The sequence below is a fragment of the Carcharhinus amblyrhynchos genome, chromosome 6, assembly GCF_965287045.1.
Source record: "Carcharhinus amblyrhynchos chromosome 6, sCarAmb.v2.hapA, whole genome shotgun sequence".
Taxonomy (NCBI): domain Eukaryota; kingdom Metazoa; phylum Chordata; class Chondrichthyes; order Carcharhiniformes; family Carcharhinidae; genus Carcharhinus; species Carcharhinus amblyrhynchos.
Window position 1 is genome coordinate 82,041,177 of NC_137329.1, and position 26,680 is coordinate 82,067,856.

General features: G+C 40.6%; 1 protein-coding gene across 2 annotated transcripts in view; it reads left to right on the top strand.

Annotated features, from left to right (window-relative positions):
* LOC145344044 (actin nucleation-promoting factor WASL-like) overlaps window positions 1-26,680 on the top strand; it is an 84,831-nt gene that overhangs the window by 11,500 nt on the left and 46,651 nt on the right. For both annotated transcript variants that reach the window (XM_080190788.1, XM_080190789.1), the window contains exons 2-3: window positions 16,201-16,335; window positions 20,876-20,962. In XM_080190788.1, the coding sequence (XP_080046914.1) occupies window positions 16,201-16,335; window positions 20,876-20,962 (222 nt within the window). The remainder of the gene's footprint in view (window positions 1-16,200; window positions 16,336-20,875; window positions 20,963-26,680) is intronic.

Genomic DNA, 26,680 nt, shown 5'->3' on the forward strand with positions numbered 1-26,680 from the left:
GGGGATTGAATATAAAAGTAGGGAGGTCTTGCTGCAGCTGTATAGGGCATTGGTGAGGCCGCAGCTGGAGTACTGTGTGCAGTTTTGGGCGCCGCACCTGCACAAAGATATTTTGGCCTTGGAGCGAGTGCAGAGGAGGTTTACTAGGCTGATACCGGAGTTGAGGGGGTTGAGCTATGAGGAGAGGCTGAATAAACTGGGCTTGTACTCGTTAGAGTTTAGAAGAATGAGAGGAGATCTCATTGAGACGTATAAGATGATGAATGGGATGGATAGGATAGAGGTGGAGAGACTCTTCCCGCTCAAAAAAGACAATAGGACTAGGGGGCACAGCCTCAAGATAAAAGGGGGGCGGTTTAGAACGGAGTTGAGGAGGAACTTCTTCACTCAAAGGGTGGTGAATCTCTGGAATTATGCAGTTTATTTCTGTTGATTTGTTAGAAAAGAAAATCTTGAATTATCTGGCAGAATAAATGAATTACAGATTCAATTTGAATTAATGGGTAATTTCAGAATGCAGGCAAAGATTTTATGAACAGTTTTAAGATATTGTTCATGTTTGATAAGTATCTTCCATGTGGTTAGCAATTGACTCAAAATGTGGTGTTTCGGTTCCTTTTCTGACCGCTGATGGCTAATCTTGAAACCATTTGATGTGTGTTTTTGTGTTTTATAGTGTATGACATAATGCGAAGTGTTCATAACCCTGTGGTTATGAAAAGGAAGTTGAGCATTGAACGCTACACTACTGTTCTATCAGGGGAACTTTCATTTCTGCGGTGTGTTAGTTAAACATGTTTAGATGACAACAGTTAACACTCACCCAATGCACTCAGAGCAAAGTTTTTAATAATTATAATTGGGCAGTACCCAATTATTTAACCATGGTATAGGAAGAACATTATGCTGAATAAAAACAAAATTTAGATATGACATCCTGATTATAAGGCTGCCTAACTCACCCAAAACCAAAGCACAAATTGTGCAGGATGTCTGAGCTAGTGATGGTTTTGTTTTGTGGAAAATCCTGACTACATATACTCCTTTTCTATAGCCAGATATTTGAAAGAAGGGTTTTTTGTGTGAGGAAGCAATATTGAAAAGTGGCAAAAATTTGTTCTTCCTGTGCATATAAGATGTACATTTATGTAATACCTTACAGGCCACCAAATGTCCTTCAGCATTTTAGAATCAATACAAACATTTGAGTTGTAGTCACTGTTGTAATGTAACCCCCATGACTTGCCTGGGCTTGCAACATCTCACTTACTGTCCTGTCTGGAGACAATACACATCTCTTTAACCTATGCTTAATACTATCTCCACTCACATTGTTTGTACCTTTTTAAGACTTGGTTAGCTATAAAGACTTGCATTCTAATCAGTATTCTGTAAACTGTGTGTGCCTTTATATGCCCTGTATGTGATTAGAACTCCCCACTCACCTGACAAAGGAGCAGTACTCCGAAAGCTAGTGGCGTTCACTACCAAATAAATCTGTTGGACTTTAACCTGGTGTTGTGAGACTTCTTACTGTGTAGTGGAGGAAATGCAGCAACTAATTTGCATACAGCGTACAGTATGAAAACCTAATGTCCAGGAAATTTTTTTTGAGGCAGAATGAAAATTGGCCAGGGCACCAAGGATAACTTCCCTACACCAAATAGTTCCACAAGTTATTTTACATCTACCTCAGAGTAAATGGACCCCTAATTAACATTAATCCAAAAGATGGCACCTCTGACAATGCAGCACTGCTTTACCCTTAATACAGAAAGAAGTCTCACAACACCAGCTTAAAGTCCAACAGGTTTATGTGTAACAAAAGCTTTCGGAACATGCTGTTCCTTCGGGAGTTCTGCACCTTTAAGACGTGATCAGCTGTAAAGACTTGCACTCTAATCAGTATTCTGTAAACTGTGTGTGCTTTTATATGCCCTGTTTATGATCAGACCTCCCACCCACCTGACGAAGGAAAGCTTGTGGCGTTGGCTACAAATAAACCTGTTGGACTTTAAGCTGGTGTTGTGAGACTTCTTTCTGTTTTTATCCCAGCCCAATGCCGGCATCTCCACATCATGATTACCCTTAACACTGCAGAGGAAGTGTCGGCTTTGATTCGTGTTCAGGTGAATAGGTCTTGAACCTGGAACCTTGAAATGCCAAGCAATTCAATATTGGTATACTTCATTGTGCCTGGAACATTGTCGTTAGTTTTACTGTATATTTTGCTTGAATATTTTTATATTGATACTTAATAGATGGAGTAAGCGCTTATTGTATAATAATAGAATTCTTTAATTGGATTAAACCTTGATCTTTGGTCAAAAATATTTATCAACGCTTATGGTGCTGCTAAAGGTCATGGGTAGATAGCTGTCTTTCCACTTTTGAAATGATTGTTGTCTGGCATTTGTGTGGTATCTAATCTTAGATGGTGGGTATATCATTAGTGATTGGATTAATTATACTCTCCTGAGGAAACACTCCAACTATTTCCTGACGCTGTGATGATTGGCCTCTGACTACCACATCCATCTTTCTTTTGTGAAGAATGGGGGCCCAGGAACTGATCAGTGCATGCTCTTTATAGATTGAAATATTACCAACAGAGGATCAACAAGCTGAGGATGCAGAAACTGATGTGTCTACAGGCAGAGTTTGAAGTAACAGAGAAGCCCAGAAGCCAGAGGAACCCGAAGCACATTTTTAGTCTTGGACCCAACACAGCATTGAGAAAAGCAATTTCATTAGAAACAGCAGCAAGTGCTAATAGATTACCTTTTAAAAACCTGAAGAAATCAAGTGACAGAACAGTATCTCAAGAATGGAGTCTTGCAGTAGACTGGAAAGGAATAATGCAGTTGTGGTCACCTGAGCCTAGGAAATAAATTTGAGCAGAATTCCAGCGAACAACAGTAAATCAATAATCTATGGCTTATGTTACTTGTAACACAAATTAACAAAAGTGTTTTTGAGCATGATGCACCATAGGTAATTCTGAGAATTATAGATCATAATTTATAAAGAAGTACACACTGACTTTGAAATAGTTTTTGATAGGATGAAATGGTTTGAAATAATGGACTACTATAGAACTTGATAATATTCCTGCCACTGAGTCAGGGTAGTGTGTTCACGTCCAATGGGGGCGACATGGTAGCACAGTGGTTAGCATTGCTGCCTCATAGCTCCAGGGATCTGGATTTGTTTCCGGTTTGTATCACTGTTTATGTGGAGTTTGCACGCTCTCTCTATGTCTGCATGGGTTTCCTCCAGGTGCTCCAGTTTCCCTCTTCCTCTTCCTCTTCCTCTTCTCCCCCCCCCCCCCCCCCCCCACACACACACACACACACACACACACACACACACACACACAGTCTAAAGACATGCTGGTTAGATGCATTGACCTGAACAGATGCTGGAAGATGGCGACTCAGGGAATTTCACATGTAAGCCTTAATTGTGACTAATAAGTAAACTTAAACATCGAACTTGAGCACAGTGAAGTACTGAAGGGCTGCTGCATATTTGGAGATGCCATCTTGCGGATGAGATTTTAAACCAAGACCCCAAGTGGACATGGCACGGTAGCACAGTGGTTAGCACTGCTGCTTCACAGCTCCAGGGTCCCGGGTTCGATTCCCGACTCAGGCTGCTCTGTCTGTGTGGAGTTTGCACATTCTCCTTATGTCTGCGCGGGTTTCCTCCGGGTGCTCCGGTTTCCTCCCACAGTCCAAAGATGTGCGGGTTAGGTTGATTGGCCATGCGAAGAAATTGCCCCTTAGTGTCCAGGGATGTGTAGGTTAGTGGGTATAATATGTAGGGATATGGGGATAGGGCTTGGGTGGGATTGTGTTCGGTGCAGACTCGATGGGCTGAAGGGCCTCTTTCTGCACTGTAGGGTTCTATGATTCAATAAAAGAGCCCATGGCAGTATTTCAGAGAAGTGCGGGGAATTCACCTTGTAGTTCTGATCAATTTATCCCCCAGGTAACAAAAACAGATTATTGCCACATTGCTGTTTGTGGTAATTAGTTGAGTTCAAAATTGTGGCTGCATTTCCTACAATACAACAGTGAGTAGTACATTTATAAAACACATCATTCATTGGATGAAAAGTGCTTTGGGCTGCCCTGTGGTCATGATGATAGACTCTGTATAAAGGTAACAATTTTTATGTGTGAATTGGAAATGGGACAGCTCACAAGTGTTGAGGTAGCAGATTCAGAGTTAGAACCAGGAGTGATCAGTAATGGAGTGTGACAGAGCTTTTGTTGCTTTAACATGTATGTTTGCAAAAAGGCAGTAGAATGGTTGGGCAGCAATTCTTTTGAGCCAGGATGCTGCGATTGTGGAATGGTTATCAATGGGCAAGATTAAAATTATGAAAGCTTTTTGAACTGCAGATAAATTTTTTTTAAATATACAGTGAAATCTGAGAAATGTAATGACTGAAGATATCAGATGTGCAAAGGAGGTGAGAGGATTACAATGGAAAATGTTGAATTAATGGAAGGAAAATAATCTGACTGGACAACTTGAATAGACAACTGGAGCATTTGATATGAAGTGATGCTGAAACGTGTTTGCTAAGTGAAGAGGTGGTCAGGTTTCTAGAGAGCTTTGAAATGTGACTTTACAGATGCATGGAAGAAAGCAGATAAACTAGTAGTGTTGCCAATGCACTAGAAAAAAACAGAAAAAGATAAATCAGATACATCTTGAGAAAGAGAATAGGATTTTCAAAGTGGTAATGAAGTAATGGAAGAGAAAAGACCATGTGGAAGGACAAGGAGGATGCTTTTCGCCCACCTGACTAATAGCATATCTCATGGAGAAGTGAAACAAAGAAAAATAAGTAGTTTAGAGAGGGGAGAATTGAGCAGACCATGGGTGACACTCCTGTATATGTAATTTTGACATTTTTTTAGGTGGAATGCATTTACAGCATCCCTAAACCAGCTGTCAGAGGCTGCAAAAGTGTTTAGACCACAATCTGGAATACCTCTCAATGAAGCTCTATACATTTGTCTGCTTCAGTTTACAAACAATCCTTTTTCATAAAGTTATTAACTCATGGTAGTTATTTCCACATTACTTTGAAATCCAAGGAGATTGAGTGGTTGAAGACATTTCCTTGAGAATATGACCCTTTGCTGCTGTTTGTCCTGTGGCTTACCCTATAGTCTTAAAGCCACAGTAACATGCATAAATTTGTAGTTTGGCTGTTCCGTCAGGGAACATGTAATTCTAAATTGTTTTAATCTGGGAGAGAGCCACCTTGTAAAATAAGTCTGGTAGTGTATCAATATCATTATCTGATTTAAATTAAACTAAACATTCCTTCCTGACTAAATCAGTCAAAGCCTCCAAAATATTTTAATATAGGCAACATTTTTCATGTTACAGTGGAAGCTGTACTGATCTGAAATAAATTTTGTCCCAAATTGATAAGCTTGAATTCAGATAGCTTATTTGGTAGGGCCCTTCTCCACTTCAACCAAAATCTCCTAGGTTTGAATAACTAGCCATGTACAACTGAACATATTTTAAAAAATACTGCAGATGCTGAAAAATAGATAATGCTGGAGATACTCAGCAGGTTTGGCAGCGTCTTTAGTGAGAGTTAACATTTCAAGCCTGTTCTTTCACCAGAACTGGGAGGTTAGGAATATGATGAGTTTTAAGAAGGCTAAAAGCATGAAAAAAAAACAAGGTGGGAGACATTAAATAACAAAATAATTGGTAGAGCGGATCTGGAGTGGGTCGCAACAAGAGAAGTAAAGAAACAAAAGTGTGTCCAGAGGAAGTTGATAGAATAATGAAAGCTGCCCTCAAAGCAAAAATGAGAAAGTATTCAGCAAAATGGGGCACATATTATAGTCTGAAATTATTGAATTTAATGTGCCATCTGAAAGCAAATATGTTCAAGGTACCAAGCACTCCTTCCAAGTGAAATGGGTTATTTGTGTGTACTTTCAATTTAGTATACTGTATTTGCTGCACACAATGCAGTCTCTATCTGGGGCGACTAAATGCAGATTGGGTGACTTATTTGGGGAAACTAACGTTCTGTTGATAAGTTTGACCCTGAGTTTCCTGTGGCTTCTCATTTTCATTTTCCATGTTACTCTCACACTGATATCTTTGTCCTCAGCCGACTGCTTCTTCCAGTAAAGCTCAAGGCAAGGTTGAAGAACAGTGCCTCATCTCTTGACTGGGTACTTTACAGCCCCATATCAACAGATGAGTTCAACCATTTTTGTTTACTCTATTAAGCCTGGAATATTATATCGGTGTAACTGCTTTTTTCATTTCAGCTTTTGGACTATTTTTATTCTACCCTGGACACATCTTTTGTTTCTAATGTTGCCCTCGGCTCTATCCTACCATTCACTGTTGTGTGATTTCAAGAAGAAATTAGATATAGCTCTTGGGGTTAAAGGGATATTGGTGGTGGTTGGGTGGCAGGAGGAGGATCAGGACATTGAATTTAATGATCAGCCATGATCAAAATAAATGGCGGAGACTCGAAGGACCAAATAGCCTCCTCAATTCTTTCATTATTTAATCTTACACACACACACACACACACACACACACACACACACCCCCGCCCGCCAGAGATACTTTCAATTATGATTTGAGACTCAATTTAAAAAATAAACTCTCTTTACAATGCAGAAGCAAGACTGTTTTCATTTTTCAGTCACATGATCTCATAAATTGGATCTAAATCCGAAACAAAATCAAAGGGTAGTGAATAACAGGAAGTAGGAAGATAGAGCAATTGAAAATTTCAAAACTGGGAGAGGTGGTTATTAGATAAGGCTGTTGAGAGTTATGGAACTAACACGAGTAGGTGGAGTTAAGATACAGATAGGTAATCTAAATGAATGGCTGAATGACATACATCTGTTCCTATAAATCATACATACTTCTAAATTGGAGGAAAAGAAACATAAAATCAGTTTCCAAAACCTGAAAGTAATCAAAAATTGACTAAATTTCCGTGAGCCACTAATGGCTTACGGAAGCTGATATGATTACATCGGGGACTGTTCTGCCAGATCTCCTTTTGCAAGTCATGGACCAAAGGTTTTGCAGCACATGCTTTCTCCATCTGGTCATGTCACTACTTTAGCCCAAGCCAAACATGGAGAGCATGCTGACGTTACTTAAACATCCTGTAGAATTACCTGTACTGAATGAAGTATGCGTAACCTCTGACTAATAAGTGCAAAGCTAAGAAGATTACTGCACCCTCGGGCTATTGTGCTTCTTTTAGATAACCAAATAAAAGAAATCAACAAATTGAGAGAGAAATTAAAAGGCAATCCCTTACAGGGATACTGCATCACAGTAAAGAAAATCTCTGGCTGTCATGTGCACTGAAATATCATCACACTCAATATCATTTTAGTATTGGAGACCTTTGACCATTAATTTGACCCTTTCATTCAACTTCAGTTGACAGATCCAATTTGAAGCTATACAGAGGTTGTATCACACTTATCAGTGATAACTAGATTATTAATTTTTGACAATGGAAAACCTTTATCATTATATTTATCATAACTGCAACTAAATTGGGAACATTCAGCCCATTGAGCTAGCTTATTTAGATCAAGATCATTTCAGCACTTTCCCATGCATCTCCATTTCCCTTGATGTCATAAGTTGCCAGAAATTCATCAATCTGTCTTGAACATACTCAAAAACTCAGCCTTCACATTCTGGACATTCATCGCCCCTAAGCAAAGACGTTCTTCCTCATCTTGGTCCTAAATGACATGCTCCCAATTCTGAGACCTTGTCCTAGTTTCAGATGACCTCGTTATGAAGACTTGGTTAAATTCCAAAAATAGCTAATGGACTCCTCAGCGCAGCTAGCAGGGAGTGTTTCATTGAGAGCTTTGGAATTGTGATGCTATTCTTTGTGATTTTTTTCAATGTTTGCTAATTTAGACAATATTAAGACAATTAAAACTTATATGATGATTATAGTTGATTTGATACTTAAAAGGTGAACAGTTTTTTCAAAGCCTGATTGCTGACTGTCAGTTTTATGAGCATTTCAAAGACTTGCCAATTACTCATTGGTCCTGTACATAGTGGAATGGTGGGTATGGAGGATAAGGGTATGGGGTAAGGGAGGATAAAATGAGTGGGGTAATGTGGGGTGAGTGTGAGGGCCTCGAGGGTCCCTCAACTATGTACAGGACTAGGCTGATGTGACGGTTAATGGAAGAGGGAAACCTTCTAACTTGTTGCCCTTGCTATCTACCCAAATTTGGCCCTGCTAAAGGGGTGGTAGGACTGACCTTAGCGAGCACCGAGAGATAAAAACTTGTATAATTTGGCAAAGCTCTCTAACTTTGAAAGTGTGTGTACAGAATGCTTTTACACTTTTTGAATATGACCACTATTTTAGTAACGTGCACTACCATCAAAATTATCAGGTTGTTTGTGGGACCTTTCTGCTATTGTTATTTTATGGCATTTGCTTGTAACAGCTTAAGTTTTCTTTTCTATTTGTGAAGTGCTTTGGGACATTCTGAGGGCAGATTCTTTCTTAAACTTGAATCTCCAGAAATTCTCTAGGATTAAAGTTCTCCTTTTCTATATATCTGAAATATTTCTTGGCAGTGCTGTTGTTTCAGCAAACGTTGAAGTATGTAAATGAGATTAAATGATCCTCTTGATCTTATTTAGTCCCCCTCTGTTGCAAGTTCCCAATTAAGTGCAAGTTAAATTATAAAAGAGATCTAGTGCAAAATATAAGAACGTTTAGCAAAAGATTCTATAAATTTCTAAAAAGGGAGAGAGTAGCTAAAATCAACTTTTGCCTCTTTAAGGATTAGAATGGGGAATTAATGGGGAACACAAATGGCCAGTAAATCAATAATTTGCCTTAGTTTTCATGGTGGAGGCCACTGTAACAATCCCAATAGTAACAGGTAATGCAGAGGTTGTTGAAAAGGAGGAACGTAAAGCAATTGCCACCACTAGGGCAAAAGTATTGAGCAAGTTATTGGGATTAAAGGTAGACAGGTCCCTAGAGTTTGAGGGCCTATATGTTAAGAACTTAAAAAGAAATGGCATCACAGGTAATGGAGGCACTGGTTATAATTTTCCAAAATTCCCTAGATTCTGGGAAGACTTCAGTAGATTGGAAAAGGCCCTGTTCAAAAAGAAAAAGTAGAGAAAAGTAGGAAACCATAGACATAAGAACATAACATAAGAAATAGGAGCAGGAGTAGGCCATCTAGCCCTTCAAGCCTGCCCCGCCATTCAGTAAGATCATGGCTGATCTGTTGTGGCTCAGTTCCACATTCCTGCCCTCTCCCCATAACCTTTAATCCCCTCGCTTATCAAAAAACCACCAACCCGCGTCTTAAAAATATTCAGCGAGGCAGCCTCCACCACTTCAACGGGCAGAGAATTCCAGAGATTCACCACCTTTCGAGTGAAGAAGTTCCCCCTCAAGTCTGTTCTGAACCGCCCCCCCTTTATCTTGAGGCTGTGCCCCCTAGTCCTACTGTCCTTTCTGAGCGGGAAGAGTCTCTCCACCTCTATCCTATCCATCCCATTCATCTTATACGTCTCAATGAGATCTCACCTCATTCTTCTAAACTCTAACGAGTACAAGCCTAGTTTATTCAGCCTCTCCTCATAGCTCAACCCCCTCAACTCCGGTATCAGCCTAGTAAACCTCCTCTGCACTCCCTCCAAGACCAAAATATCCTTGCGTAAGTGCGGCGACCAAAACTGCACACAGTACTCCAGCTGCGGCCTCACCAATGCCCTATACAGCTGCAGCAAGACCTCCCTACTTTTATATTCAATCCCCCTCGCTATGAAGGCCAGCATCCCATTCTCCTTCCTGACCACCTGCTGCACCTGCAGGCTGGGTTTTTGCGACTCATGCACAAGGACCCCGAGGTCCCTCTGCACGGTCGCCTGCTGCAGTTTTTCGCCACGTAAGTAATAGTCCTTCCTACCATTATTCCTACCAAAGTGGACCACCTCGCACTTGCCAACATTAAATTCCATTTGCCAGTTCCTGGCCCATTCGCCCAGCCTGTCTAGATCCTTCTGCAGACTCTCCACATCCTCCGTGCAATTTGCCGTTCCACTAATTTTGGTGTCATCAGCAAATTTCGACACCATACACTTGGTTCCCTCCTCCAGATCATCTATATAAATAGTAAATAGCTGAGGCCCCAGCACCGACCCCTGGAGCACTCCACTAGTCACCAACCGCCAATCCGAACAGCACCCATTGACCCCCATTCTCTGCCTCCTATTTGACAACCAATCCTCTATCCATGCTAACACCCTACCCCCAACTCCATGCCCCCTTACCTTCTGCAATAACCTCTTGTGAGGTACTTTATCAAACGCCTTCTGAAAATCAAGAAAGACCACGTCCACTGGCTCTCCTCTATCCACTGCCCTAGACACATCCTCATAGAACTCCAATAAATTTGTCAGACACGACTTCCCCTTAACGAAACCATGCAGTGTCTGCTCTATCAAGCAATTCCCCTCCAGATGCCTCGCGATTTCCTCCTTGTTGACGGATTCTAACATGCCTCGCTATTTCCTCCTTGATGACGGATTCTAACATGCCTCACTATTTCCTCCTCGATGACGGATTCTAACATTTTACCTACAACAGACGTTAAACTAACCGGCCTATAATTCCCTGCCTTTTGCCTGGCACCCTTCTTAAACAACGGCGTAACATTAGCCGTTTTCCAATCTTCCGGCACTTCCTCGGAATCCAGCGACGTTTGGAAAATAACCACCAAGGCATCCACTATCACCTCTGCCATTTCTTTCAGAACCCTCGGATGCATTCCATCCGGTCCTGGGGACTTGTCCACAATCAGTCCCTCCAGTCTGTCGAGCGCCGCCTCTCTAGTAACAATAATGTCATTGAGACCCTTCAGTCCTACCACCTTTCCATCGCTAACACCCGGCAAATTATTCACGTCCTCCTCCGTGAAGACAGAAACAAAAAAGTTATTCAAGACCTCAGCCATTCCCCACCCCCTACCACTAAGTCCCCCCTCTCATCCTCTAAGGGTCCAACGTTCACCCTAGCCAGCCTCTTCCTTTTTATATATTTATAAAAACTCTTGCTATCCTTTTTTATATTAAGCGCTAGCCCAGCTTCATAGTTTCTCCTACCCTTCTTTATCAACTTCTTTGTCAATCTTTGTTGACATTTAAACCTCTCCCAATCCTCTTCTCGCCCACTACTCTTAGCTACTCTAAACGCCTCCGCTTTTAATTTAACACTTTCCTTCACCTCCTTCGTTATCCACGGCTTATTACCTCTCCTCCTACGGTCCTTTTTAACCATCGGAATAAATTTCTGCTGAGCACCAAGAAAGATCTCCTTAAAGATCCTCCACTGCGCCTCAGCAGACCTACCTTCCAACGCGCTCCCCCAGTCAACATTCGCCAATTCTTCTCTCATCCTACCGTACTGCCCTCTATTCAAACAAAGGACGCGTGTCCGGGAACCCACTTTCTCCTCCTCCATCTGCACCAGAAACTCCACCATACAATGATCACTCTCCCCAAGAGGATCCTTCACCACAAGACCAGGTAGTTTAATGTCTGTTGTTGGGAAAATGTTGGAACCCACTCTTGAGGAAATAATAACGGGACATTTGGAAAGTCAAAATGCAATCCGTTAAAGTCAGCATGATTTTATGAATGGTAAAGTGTGCTTAACTAATTTTCTGGTGTCCTTTGAAGGTGTAACAAGCAAAGTGGATAGTTGGGGTCCTGTAGATGTAATGTGTCTGGACTTCCAGAAGGTATTTGATAAGGTACCACACCAAAAGTTTAATACACAAAGTAAGATCCCATAGGGCTAGCGGTAATATTTTAGTTTGAATAGAGAATTGGCTAACCAACAGAAAGCAGAGAGTTGGGATAAATTGGTAGTCTTTTGTTTGGCAAGCTGTAACTGGTGGTGTGCCACACAGGTCTTCGGGGCGTTCACTATTTGCGACCGATCATAGAATCCCTACGGTGCAGAAGGAGGCCACTTGACCCATCAAGTCTACATTGACTCTGACAGAGTACCTTATCTAGGCCCCCTCCCCTGCTTTATCCCCATAACCCACATATTTACCTTGGCTAATGCAACTAGCCTACACATCTTGAGACACTTAAGTGGCAATTTACCAAGTCAGTAGTGACTTAGATGCAGGGATAGAATGTACTGCAGCCAAGTTTGCAAATTGCACTTAAAAATCAAGTTATGATGAGGAAATGAGAAATTTACAAATGAATATGGGTGGGTTAAGTGAGTGGGCCAAAATATGACATCTGAAATTTAACATGGACAAATATGAGGTTACATGTTTTTGTTAGAGGAATAAAAAGCCAACTTATTATCTAAATGGAGAGAAACTTCAAAATGCTCAGTGCAGAGGGATCTGGATCCTCGTGCACAAATTTGCAGAAAGTTGGTGTGCAGGTGCAGCAGACAGTAAAGAAGGCAAATGGAATTTTGCATCCATTACTAAATGAATGGAGTATAAAAGTAGAGAAGTGCTGTTGCAGCTGTATAGGGCATTGGTGAGACTGCATCTGGAGTACTGCACATAATTTTGATCCCCTCACTTGAAGGATATAAATACATTAGAGGTGGTGCAGAGCAGATTCAGTAGATTGATTCCAAGGATGAAGACTTGTCTCAGGAAGAGAGTGAGCAGTTTAGGCCTATACTCACTGGAGTTCAGAAGAATGAGATGAGATCTAATTGAGGATACAGAATGTTAAAGGGGATTGACATGCCAGGTGTAGAGTGGATGTTTCCCTTTATTGTAAATGTGTTGCACGTAGTTTTCTTTTTTTAAATCTGCCACTCCTTAGCTTAAATGAGGAGGAATTACTTCACACAAAGGGTCACGAATCTGTGGAATTCTCTACCCCACAATGTAGTGGACACTGTTTTAGAGAGGAGATGGGTAAGTTTTTAATTATGAAGGATTATGTGGAGTGGGTAGGAAGATGGAGAGGAGGCTATGATGAGATCAGCCATGATTGTATTGAACAGCGAAGCAGGTTTGTCTGAATTGTGTACTCCTCTTAGCTATGCTCTTTGAGAGTCTTGCTGTAGCACTTTGTGAAAGTTTTAGTATATGTATTGGTTTTCCTGTGGTGACTGAGGCAGAAGCAATGATGCAGAAGTCTTGTAGGCATTAATTCTTTCTCAGCATTTCTGCTTGAATTTGGGCAATGGGCCAGTGCACACAAATGGGATATCAGTAATGCACATCTCCCATTCCTCCACAGTCCTGTCTGCCGGAAGTATGTTAGGTTTTTTAATCCCAAAAATAACAGCTGTTCTTGAGCACAAATATCCAATTTACTGAAGATAAAAATAAGCTATCACTCTCACAATGAAGATTATGCCACTTAATACACATTGTTTCTATAAATAACTATAAATGTTAGCTTCAGGATCAGATTTTCTGAACTGTGAAGGAGAATGCTTGTAAGCAGTGGAATTTCTTCTTTTTGCTGTCAGACTTGAGTATCAGCAGACAGGCAAAGTTAATATTTTAAAAGACACATGGATTGATGTTTTATTGTATTGATCACTTAAAACGTGTAAAATGAAGTAATTTCTGGTGTAACATTAATATTGTTATTATTATTTGATAAATTTCTAGTATAATCCAAGGTTTTACTTTAATTTCTTTTTTGCCTTTGTTTCAGTTCTATTGTATGTAACTTTTTGTAGTTCAGACTGATACTGTCTTCTGCAGAAGTTTGAATTGTGTGCTACCATGTACTGGAAAAAGTACATGTTTGTAATGTTTCAAGGATCATATATCAATTGCTTCCCTTGTATAACTTTTTGGGAAGGATTGGATTCCTGCTTTCTTATGGAACTATCTTGCCTCCTAAATCAAAAATACATTTTTTTAAATTATATCTCCCTGCAGTTTATGAATTTTAGCTGGTTGTTCACTTTATTGTGTGACTTCCCCTCATGATTATTGTTAAATATAGAGAACATTCGGATAGATGACCAAAAGTCAGGTCAAAAAGATAGGATTTTAGGAGTAAGGTGGGCAGCAAAGAATCAGAAGAAATTTCGAGCTACTGTTCTAGATGGCTAAATGTCAGCCATCAGTGGTAGGGTGAAGGAAATAAGTAATGCACAAGAAGCTAAAGTTAGCAAACTGCAAAGTTCTTAGAGAGCTTTAGGGCAGAAGTTTATAGAAATAAGAGAAGGACAGAGCTTTGAAGGGATTTAAATATGGAGATGAGAATTATAAATGAGAAGTTTTGGTTAACCAGGAAGCTTTGTAGTTCAGCGAGGAAGGATGACGTGTGAAAGAGACTTGATGTGAGTTTAGGATGTGCTTCAACTTATGAAGGGAGGCCAACCAGATATACATTAGTATAGCTGTGTCTCTAGGTTTAAAAATAAAAACATGGATAATGATTTCAGCAGCAAGATGGAAATATGAAACCTTTCTGACCAAGAACATATGGGATTGAAATATAGCAAAGTACTGTGGATGCTGGAAAATCTCAGGTTCTGCAGCATCTGTGGAGAGAGAGTAGGATGATCCTTTGTCAGAGCACAGCTCTGGCGCAGGGTCAATCAGACTTGTAATGTTGGCTCTATTCTCTCTCCACAGATGCCATCAGACCTGCTGAGATTTTGCAACATTTTCTGTTTTTGTATGGGATTGGAAGTTGAGCTCTGAGCCAAAGGCAAAGGCGTTGATCTTCCCATAGTTTTCTGAATGCCAGAGAAGTTCATTGATAACACGGGCAGTGGTTTAGTAGAGTAGTAGAAGTGGTGGTGATAGAAAGCTTAGGATTCTTTGGTGATTGCTCCTCAGCCACATCACCCAGAGACAATACGAAGTAAGGGTGAACCAAAGATTGTAGGGAGAGTAATGTGGAGATGGGATGAGATTCGTTAACTATGACTGGACAGAACAAGGATAGGAACAGATCCAGTTCAATGAAGAGGCAACAGGTGGCTGCAGACAGGTTGACAAGGGATATTGTGCTAGGGTAATGATCATAGGCTGTATTATTTATGACTTTGGGCCCATTTGAGTAACATGGTAGATTTGGAGAGAATTCAAACATGGAATTTTGCAAAAGATGGGCATGGTTTTTGGGAAGTAAGAATAGTACAAAGGATTGGTTAAGGAGCGGTTGAGATTGATCCTTTCTAACTAAAGAAAAATAGTAAGGAAATCTGAAGGATGAAAAATGCCTGAACGATTACTAACAGTTTGAATGTTTCAATAAATAAAATGCAAGTATGAATTAAAAATATTGTTCCTGAAAGTTTTGTGATACCATAATAGCAATTTATTTTGGGTAAGTACCTGCCTTACAATAGGGCAACATAAGTACAAGTGATTGTGGTAGACTCAAAGTAGATTATGTAAAATTCTTGAAAAAGTTTTTTTTGGAAGGTAATTCAGTTTAAAAGATGAGGTCAAGGCTGATTCATTTCAATATGCAGAATTGCTTACATTTTTGAGCTAGTTATGAGTAATCAAATTATATTCACAACTGTAATCTTTTGCAAATAATATGGTAATATGTGTTCAAATATTTCAACACGTTTCAATAAATGTTTACAATGGTTCTATGATTAAAAATTTACATGAGATCTCTGACTTCAAATCTTGCAATATTTAGCTGAGCCATATTGATCAGGAAAGGTTGAGACACGTTGTACCATCTGTACTAAGTTAACAGATCTCAGCTGGGATAAATAAACCCGGTACACAAGTGAGGCATAAGAAAATTAATTGGGGTTTCCACTTACCTCTCTATCTTACCAAGAGGGAAATGCGTGGGGAACAGATGAAGATATGAACTGTTGGAAATGTGATGTGGCCTGCAACTGACTCCTTGAACACCGAGCCAAGGTTTGTGAATGAATAATGGTCACTTAGAAGGGATACCAAATCAGGGCAAAGGCGTACTTTTTTTTTGCTGAAAGATTAGGAAAGCATTAAAGGTTGTAATTTTCCCTGGTGTTCAAACAGTTCTAAGTGTCATTTGATGTTGCCTAACTTAGCCTCCCCATTTGTTATATTAAATGACTGTTTCTCTTTTTGTTTCAGAAGACTTTTCCTACCTTTCTGAACACTGGCTTCACATTTTGTTTCCTTCCAGACTTTAGCATCAGCCGTTGTTCAAGTATTCACAGCAGAGCGCAGTTCTCATTGGACAAAAAAATGCTGTGGAGTTGCCTGCCTTATCAAAGACAATCCACAAAGGTCTTACTTTATCCGAGTATACGATATAAAGGTAAGGGCATGCTTGCTGGCACACAAGCTTTTAATCCTGCGATTTGAATTCCATTTCATCCAGATGAATGATAAAGAAGTAGGTATTCTCAAACTTCAACCAGGTATCTCATGATTCTATTTGCAGATTAAGATTGCTTCTAAGGAAGGTAATCCCAAGGTGAAAAAGTAAGGCCATTCAGCCATTCTTCTGTTGCAGAAGACTCTGAATTTTATTTAACCTATATTTTTCTCTAAAGCATTATTGTATGATATTAATCCTAAATTTACCTTTTGCTGGTTGAACCTATGTCTGTTTATCTAGTTGTCACAGAAGTAATCTTTTGAAATACGATTTCCTTAATGGTCTTGTAAAGCTTGAAGAATATTAGATATTTCATTGCAACAATGAAATCTCTGACCTTTTAGTCTTTCCTCACGACATAGATATTTGATATCTAGAATCAATTGTGTGGCCCTTCACTGCACTACATCCAGTTCTTGACTGTCTCTCTAACTAGACTTGGATAATGAGGAACATTTTTGACCAGTTTCCTATAAAGTTTGGTTATGATTTCCGGTGACTCGTCCTAATGTTTTGTCTGTGCAGTTAAATAGTCTGTTGTCTAGGCCTGTATTATTTGACCATATTAACATTGAGTTATCCAGTAAGACTCCTGGGAATCTCTCTCAACTTTCTATAAATAATTCAAAATTCATGGAATATATATTTATCTTTGTGTGCCGTGCTTTACACTATATGAATTAAATTTCATCCGCCATTTCTCTGCCATAACTTCTGAGCTGCCTCACCCATTTTCAATCCCATTGTATTGTCTGGAAATTTGACAACTGTTAATTTTCAGAATAGCCATTTATTAAGGCTAGAAATAATAGCAGTACCCCACCTTCATCTTGCCTTCTCCGTTCGTTGTGTTGGGATTCTCCTAATGGCTTTTTTTTTGTTTTGTGCTAGTGAACTAATTTCTTCTTTTCTGTAATTTACGCTGAGCCACTAATCCTATTGGCCTTGTCAAACTTTGTCAAACATCTTTTAGTGTACCGACACCATGTTGCAAGGCTTCCAGTAGTCCACTTGGGCTGTTGGGGAATTAATGAACAGGACCTTTCCCTTCTGAATCCCTGTTGACTCTTGGAGCTAATCTACAGAAATTTTCTACTAATTGATTTCATGCTTTCACTGTGTTGAATAAAGGCCAATTGTTTTGTCTTTTTAAAATATGGACACCAAATTAGCTTGTCAATCTACTACTACTCCCCAGTGTAAAGTTACTTCATAATAGTCAATACATTAGGGTCTCCCTCCATACTTCATGCTAATGTTGAAGCAGTATCAATTCTTGGGGATTTGTTTTTAGTCCTCTTTATCTGTTTAGGATTTGTATCACAGAGTGGTTAGCACTCCACTCACAGCACCAGGGACCCGGTTTCATTTCTGGTCTGTGTGGAGCTTGCTCATTCTCACCATGCCTGCATGGGTTTCTTTCAGGTGCTCCAGTTTCCTCCCACTATCCAAAAATGAGTGGGTTAAATTGATTGGCCACGCTAAATTGTCCTCATGGTAAATACGTGGGATTATGGGAATAAGGCCTGGATGGGATTGTGGTCCCTACAGTCCTTCTGCACTGTAGGGATTCTATATACATGCACACTGGCCTACACGTGCAGAAAGCCAATGATGTCATTCTGCTGCATGCATCTGGTTATTCAAAGAGTGCATTTGATTTATTTAATCATAGTAAGCCAATGATGTTTTGCAGATTTACAGTGGAAACCCTGGAGAAGTAGTGACTGGAAATTATCGACTTTAAATAACTGCCTTAGATGTGGGGTTATTCGCACATCTTTCTCAATTCATTGTCAATTTATATGTGGCATCTAACAGTCTATATGTGACCTTAATTGTAGAACAAATTCTGACATGGCAGAACCTGATTTTGTTACCCTGCTGCCGATTCGGTTTTCAAGATCATGGAGAGAACTCTGGGTTGCACACTTTCATTCAAACACCCATCTCCCCTTTCCATGATTGGATTTTCAATGTTTTGAGAGCACCATTAATGGACTATCAAAGTATTTTGTGCAACTCTGGGTAAGTTCCTGAAGTATCCAGTAAATTCAGGGATGAGGAATACTAAATAAATACTGTCCTGCAATTCTAGTAGGTGTTTGATGTTGTCTCTGCCCTGGCCACTGCCTGCTCTGTCACTCAATTATGTAATGGAGTAAAATGCCAGAACTAGACTTTCTGGAAACAAGTGCAGCTTTTTCCAAATCATGTTGAACTTGCACATGTTGTGCTTGCTATTCCTCAGGTGCTATCACTTCCAGTTGTTCTAAGTTTTTTGGGTTCTTGGTGTATGCCAGGTCAACGTGAAATGCTGCCTCCTGTGACTTATTTGACAAATTGGGTCATGACCCAATTTGTCAATCATGCATTAAGTTTGTTTACTAACTTTGACTCTGGCTTCCATTTTTCCACTAAGGGAACTGACATTCCTGTTTCCCTTAACCTTTCTCTCCATAAAGTACATTGCTTCTTTTTATGCTGACTTGGAGCATAACCTAAATGTAAGTTTGAGCTACGTTTTCCCTTTATTTGAGATGCCTCAAAACAGGCATTCACTTTGTAACTATCCACTTCCCATGGGATCAACTTTGCTTATCTTCATGTGTCTCTGACTACACATCATCTTGTCTGTCTATCGCAATTTCTTGAATACACTACATACCAACAGATATTGAAGTAATCTGATCATGTTTCATTTTCCATCCCATCATATTTCATTACTGCTCCAAAGCTTTGAGGTCTGTCGTGTTATTTCTAGTGCTTCTAGCATCTTAGTATTGATTTTTGTTTCCTTTCATATCTAACTTTATATTTTTGGCCTCTGTTTTATCTGTCTGTTTTGTTTTCTTCATCCACTTGTCCTATGTTACATCCATCCTGTTTGGAATTCGGGTTTATCCTTGCATCAGTGTTCTTCAGTTACTTCATTTCTTCTTGGTTTTGGTGAATCCCATCCTAATGAGCTGTCACGAAAATTGAAAACATGCTCAGGTGTAGTTGGAGCTGTTGTGGATCAGAATGAATAAATGAGTCACATTGTGTACAAAGAAGAAAAATGTTTGCCCCCCATATATGTTCAAGCTAATATAAACCATTGTGTTGGCTATTCAGTAAGAGTTTGTCTATGCATGTTAAGGAGGAATACTATTTTTAACTTTTCACGTTCCTAAAGATTTGTTAAGTTGAGCCTTGTTCCACCTAGCAATGGATTCCTCCCAACCCAAGTGAAGGCTGTCTTTGCTTTAGAACGCAAGCTGTGTACAGGTGATATCAGTACTATTACTTACGAGCTTCATATCCTCTACATTCATGCAACATCACAGGTGAATGTCAATGCTATTTTACCAAACTTATCAATTGATCAAGATTAGAATCTTGGATGGCATCCAATATTGGTAACTGAGCATGAATGTCTGAAACATGTGTGGGCAAGAAATTAGCTACATTTTAAGCACTTCTTTCAAACCAATTTTTTATTCATGAAATTGGATCAAAGGCTTTTGGACCTACCCTTTCTATCTGATTTAAGGTAATGGATGCCAAATAGTGCCATTACCAAACCTCCTTCAGTTATGCATAAGACTACTCAAGTGCTGCATTCTTTAAACATACTGATTTATTTCCAATAAGCCTCTTGTGTGACCAACATTCTCTGCTTGAAAGTAAATACTACTTGCTCTACACATGAATGATCTGAGCAGTTGACTGACGTTTGTTCTTTATGTGTGATGTAAAGTCTCTCGCTACTACATTTGCCAGTGTGAATCTGTGTTGTCATCATGTACTTCATTATTCTCTTCGGAGTTTAAAAATGTCTGAGTCATGGGAGCAGAGAGCAAGAAAATAAACCCCAAACTTTGCCATTCCATTTCCCTGCATGCACATAATTTGGCCCTTGCTGATATTCTCCTGCATGGTGTCTTTTATCTGCCATCAGTGTCTCCGAACAAATTGCTGATGAGTTTGGTCTGCAGTTCTGGCCAGTTTTCTTCCAATCTTCTCCTGAAAAACCACCTGCCTATCCTTCTTGGTATTGCCAATGAGTCTTAATTCCACTGTACAGTGACATGTTCCATTGCATTTAAATAAATGTGGGTTAACTGAACTAACTGGTACAAAATTTCTAAAGAAACTTGTAGTAATTTTGAAATGAGAGCAGAAGTGATGGCAACATTGAAACTAAATGTTGGAAATGGGCAGCAGGCCAGGTAGAATCTGGAACGCTGGCATTTCAGTTCTGATCAGTCATTGAACTGCAGCAGTAACCCTGTTTCTCTTTCCACAGATGCTGCCAGACCCGCTGAATGTTTCCAGCATTTTTTATTTTAGATTTCTAACACATGCAGTGTTTTGCTTTTGGAGAAAATATATGAACTTTATTAAATACATCATCATAGATTCATGCTAACTCAAGTTAAAATAGTATCAGCCCTTGTCAAATTAAGGTTAACTAATTTTTTTTCTGCCGTAGGATGCGAGACTATTGTGGGAGCAGGAAATGTACAACAATTTTGTTTACAATCAGTCTCGAGTATACTTTCATACTTTTATTGGTGATGTAAGTAGTTTTGCTTTACTATGTAGTCTTGTGACTTGTATGCTTAAAAATTGATTGTATGATGATCATGTAAGATTCTGTGCAATTAAATACATTTCTCTCCCACTCTCTCTCCCACCCACCCACCCACCACCCAAGAGAGCACATTTCACTGTCACGTCCTCCCTGAAAGCAGAGTAGTGTCATTGAACCATGGCTGACGTTCATATTTGATTTATTATTGTCACGTGTATTAGCATCCAGTGAAAAGTATTGTTTCTTGCACACTATACTGACAAAGCATACTATACGTAGGGAAAGAAAGGGTGCAGAATGTAGTGTTACAGTTATAGCTGGGGTGTGGAGAAAGATCAACTTTGCGAGATAGGTCCATTTGAAAGTCTTGAGGCAGCAGGGAAGAAGCTGACTATTGTATCTTTTTCCTGATGGAAGAAGTGGAAGAGAGTATGTCTGGGGTGCGTGGGCTCCTTGATTATGCTGGCTGCTTTTCCGAGGCAGCGGGAAGTGTCGTTGGATCGAAAGCTGGTTTGAGTGATGGGCTAGGTTTCCGTCATGGCCCTTTGTAGTTTCTTAGAGCAGGAGCCATACCAAACTGTGATACAACCAGAAAGGATGCTTTCTATGGTGCATCATTGGAAGTTGTTGAGAGCTGTTACGGACGTGCCAAATTTCTGCTAAGAAAGTAGAGGCATTGGTGGGCTTTCTTAACTACAGCATCCGCTTAGAGGGACCAGGAAAGGTTGTTGGTGACCTGGAAACCTAAAAACTTAAAGCTGTCAACCAATTCTACTTCATCCTTATTGATGTAGACGGGCATGCCCTCCAATACGCACCCTGAAGTCGATGACTACCACCTTCATTTTGTTGACGTTGAGGGAAAGATCATTGTTGTTGCGCCATTTCATCAGATTTTCTCTTCCTGTACTCCATCTCATCATTGGTTGAGCTCCGACACCTATGTTGGTGTCATCAGCAAACTTGAAAATTAAGTTATAGAGGAATTTGGTCTTATTGTCAAAGGTGTATGAGGAGTATAGTAAGAGTGAGTGCACAGCCTTGCGGAACATCAATGTTGTGGATGATTGTGGAGGTGGTATTGCCTATCTTTACTGACTGCGATCTGTTGGTTAGGAAGTCTTAAGATCCAGTTGCAAAGGGAGGAGCCAAGGCCCAGGCCATGAGATGAGTCTCGTAGGAACAGTGGAGTTAAAGGCTGAGATGTAGTCTATGAATAGGGTTCTGATATGATAACAAACACCTCCTCATTGTTATCTAGGTGTTCTGGGGTTGGGTGCAGAGCCAGGGAGATGGTGTCTGTCGTGGACCTGTTATAGCGATAGGCGAACAGTAGTGGATCCAGGCAATCTAGGAGGCAGGAATTGATTTGTGCCGTGACTACTCTTTCAAAGCACTTTGTAATGTGAGAGCCTCTGGATGATAGTCATTAAGGTGTGCTGCTTGGCTTTTCTTTGGTGCTGGTATGATGGTCATCTTAGTTGATTACCCATGAATTTCCTCGTCAGAAGCAAAATTTATGTTTCTTCCTACAACTGTCTAATCATCTTCCACCATCATCTTTCTTACATTCTTTGTATTTTGCTCTGATTTTGTGTCTTCCTTTCTGTAAGTCTCCTGCACACTCGCTCTTATATCCAGTGAAGAGCTGAAAGCACACTGAAGGCTGTGCTACTTAATTGCAGAAATAGCCTCTAGAATTGAAACAACAGCTGTCTACTTGGATCTGGAAATCCTGTAATTCCAAAAAACAGTCTTGACTACAACAGAAATGCTTAGTCATGTGGCAGGCTAAGTTAGCATCTCTCATTCCTACCTCAAGAATTGATCAGTTTTTTGTAGCTTGAGACTATTTCCTCGAGTGGATATAGCTGTTACTGGCGGGGGGGCATAACTGTAAGGTTCATGGTGGAAGATTTGAGGGATGTCCGAGATAGATTCTTCACTCAGAGAGTGGTTGCGGTGTGGAATGCACTGCCTGCTGTGATAGTGAAGTTGGACACTTCAGGAACTTTCAAGCAGTTATTGGATAGGCACATGGAGCACAGCAGAATGATGGGAAGTGGGATAGCTTGACCTCGGGTTCGGTCATAGCTCGGCACAACATCGAGGGCCGAAGGGCCTATACTGTGCTGCACTATTCTATGTCCTTGGAAAGTTGAGGGTTTGGAGAGCCATTTCCATGCAGATCATCTTATCAGCGTATGCCTACCACTGTTGACTAAACAAAGTAAGGTCACGACAGTTGTCTAAAAGCAAACAGCCAGTGTTTGATATCTCGCCTACCCACAGCAAAAGGCATAGGAAGATAGGATCAACAGTCGGCCTTTCAGCCCCTTGAGCATGTTCCAGAATTAACTCAGATGTTTTCTGATCTTTCGTCAACTCCATTTATCTGCTTTTGCTCCATATAACTTGATTCCATTACCCAACAGAAATTGATTGCAGCTGTGAAGATTTCAGTTAACTCAGCTTCCACATCCATGTTTTTTAATGGAGCTTCATAAAAGGTGCTTCTTAATTCTACTCCAAAATGGCCTAGATCTAATTTTAAGATTTTGTACTTGTTCTGGATTTCTCCACAAAATTAAATTCTCCTGTCTTCAGTTATTCCTTTAACTCTGTTGTAATTTTAATGAATTTGCAGTGCCCCTGCCAAGACAATGGGTGGAATTCTCCCAAAAAAATTGGACGTGTCAAATTTGCATAAAAACTGGAGTAAATCATGCTTTTAGCGCGATTTTCAAAATGAATCTCCCATACTCTGTGCATCACAGAGTGCCCTAGTGTGAATCATGATGAAAAGTTGGGTGCAGTCAGGTTGCCAGCGCCCCGTTAGTAGGGAGCTGTTGTAAACCCCGCTGGAGTGACACACTCCTGAGACAGGGAGGAGAGGCTAGCGGGCCCAGAGACTTCAGTCCTGGCCTGCTAATGATATTCAAATTCTCATTTCGATATTTTAAGTAGCTCCCTGCCAATCCCTGGCGTGGAGCTGGAAATCCGGCAGCCAGAGACTCACAGAGGCCGTGGTGCCCAACGGAAAGCCTCTGCTTATGTCTCTCCTGCTAGAGTAGCACAGCAAACTGGGAGAATCGCCTCCTGTACATCTTACTGAGGTTTGGTACTTAAGATTGCATAGTATTTCATGGGATCAAGGTAAGGGTCTGCTCAGCTGAATCAGCTTTTCTTCAGTTTTGAATTCCAAATCCATTGAAATAGGGTGCCAACATTCCAATGGCCATTTTGGTTACTTTTTATACAAGCATTTAGAGATCTGTCTATGTGGAACAACTTGGTCCTTCCACAGCTTCTAGTCTTTTACATTCAAGAAAGATTTGATCCGACTTTCTGATCCAAAGTGTATGACCTCTCACTTTCCCATATTAAACTCTATCTGTTATCATTTTGTCCATGTTGCACTGAAACTTCCAACTCTCATCTATATAACTTGCTTTATAGCCAAACTTGGCGTCACCTGCAGACTTGGGTTTACAACTCTTCAAACAAGCCATTTATATATAGTGAAAAGTTGCAACCCCAATATAAATAAGAACATAAGAAATAGGAGCAGGAGTAGGCCGTCTAGCCCTTCGAGCCTGCTCCGCCATTCAATAAGATCATGGCTGATCTGTCGTGGCTCAGTTCCACATTCCCGCCCTCTCCCCATAACCCTTAATCCCCTCTCTTATCAAAAACCCATCAACCCGCGTCTTAAAAATATTTAGCGAGGTAGCCTCCACCACTTCAACGGGCAGAGAATTCCAGAGATTCACCACCCTTTGAAGAAGTTCCTCCTCAACTCCGTTCTAAACCGCCCCCCCTTTATCTTGAGGCTGTGCCCCCTAGTCCTACTATCCTTTCTGAGCGGGAAGAGTCTCTCTACCTCTATCCTATTCATCCCATTCATCATCTTATACGTCTCAATGAGATCTCACCTCATTCTTCTAAACTCTAACGAGTACAAGCCTAGTTTATTCAGCCTCTCCTCATAGCTCAACTCCAGCATCAGCCTAGTAAACCTCCTCTGCACTCCCTCCAAGGCCAAAATATCCTTGTGTGAGTACGGCGCCCAAAACTGCACACAGTACTCCAGCTGCGGCCTCACCAATGCCCTATACAGCCGCAGCAAGACCTCCCTACTTTTATATTCAATCCCCCTTGCTATGAAGGCCAGCATCCCATTCACCTTCCTGACCACCTGCTACACCTGCAAGCTGGGTTTTTGCGACTCATGCACAAGGACATATAGAATGCTGATGATGGGCATCCCTCTTAATGTTACTTGCCAGTCTTTTTTTTTCCAAAGCCTTTGCTTTTTTTTCGCTCTTACAATTTCCCTCTGAGCCTTCTACGTTCAGCCTGGTTCTAGGCTGTATTATGCACTGGGCATTTGTCATAAGCACACTATTTCTTCATAATTTATCATCTTGTCATCCAAGGATTGCTGGATTTGTTTGCCCCTCCTTTCCACTTCATTGGATTGTACCTTGAATGCATTTGAACTAAGGCAGCCTATTGTTCCGTTACAGTTTTCTGTCAATCTTTGATTCTAATTTATCTAAAGCAGGTTGATTCTTACCCTATTTCTCCCAGTTGATTATTCTTCCTCTGGATTGGAAGTTTCTTGTCTCTCCTATAATTAAGCTAAATCTTGTGACACAATGATCACTGTACCCTTCCTTACTGAAAATTGATACACTTGACCCACCCCATTTAGTTCATTTAGTAGTGTCACAAATAGGCTTACCTTAACGCTGCAATGAAGTTACTGTGAAAATTCCCTAGTTGTCACACTCCAGCACCTGTGTGGGTACAGAGAGAATTTAGCATGGCCAATGCACCTAACCAGCAGGTCTTTCAGACTGTGGGAGGAAACCAGAGCACGCAGAGGAAACCCATGCAGATGCGGGGAGAACGTGCAGACTCTGCACAGACAGCGATCCAAGCCAGGAATTGAACCCAGGTCTCTGGCACTGAGAGACAGCTGTGCTGACCACTGTGCCACACAGGTCCAGAAATGCCTACGTTTTTATTAGATTGGAAACTTACTGCTGCAGAAAATTCTACTGAACACACTGTAGAGACTTTTTTCCCCATCCGCACTTTACACTACTACTATCCCAGCCTACACTTGGGACAATTTAAAATCCCCCATTATAATTATGATTCTGAACCTCTATGTTCTCCTTTATTGAATACAGAGGGGTCAAGAACAGAATCTATTTGACTGGATAAAGGAACCTGCTCGGTATAGACCACTAACTCATTGATGTTGAGAAACAAATCTGTAGGGAAATTAAAGAGGATCCTATCTGTTTCAAGAAGACGAACATCATTTCTGTACCTGAGGAAAGCCAGGCAGCCTGCCTTAACTATCACTCAGTGACTCTGACATCTATTATTATGAAGTGCTTCAAAAGGTTAGTTATGGCACATTTCAACTCTAATCTCCCAGATTGCCTGAATCCACTACAGTTTGCCTACCTCCATGACAGGTCCACAGCAGGCGCCATCTCCCTGGCCCTATGCTCATCCCTGGAACACCTGGATAACATAGGCACTAGTGTCCGACTCAGTGTTCAACACCTTATTCCAACAAAACTTACCTCCAAACCCCGAAGCCTTGGGCTCTGCTCTTCCCTCTGTGACTGGATCCTCAACTTTCTAATCCATAGACTGCAATTAATAAAGAGATAGGTAACA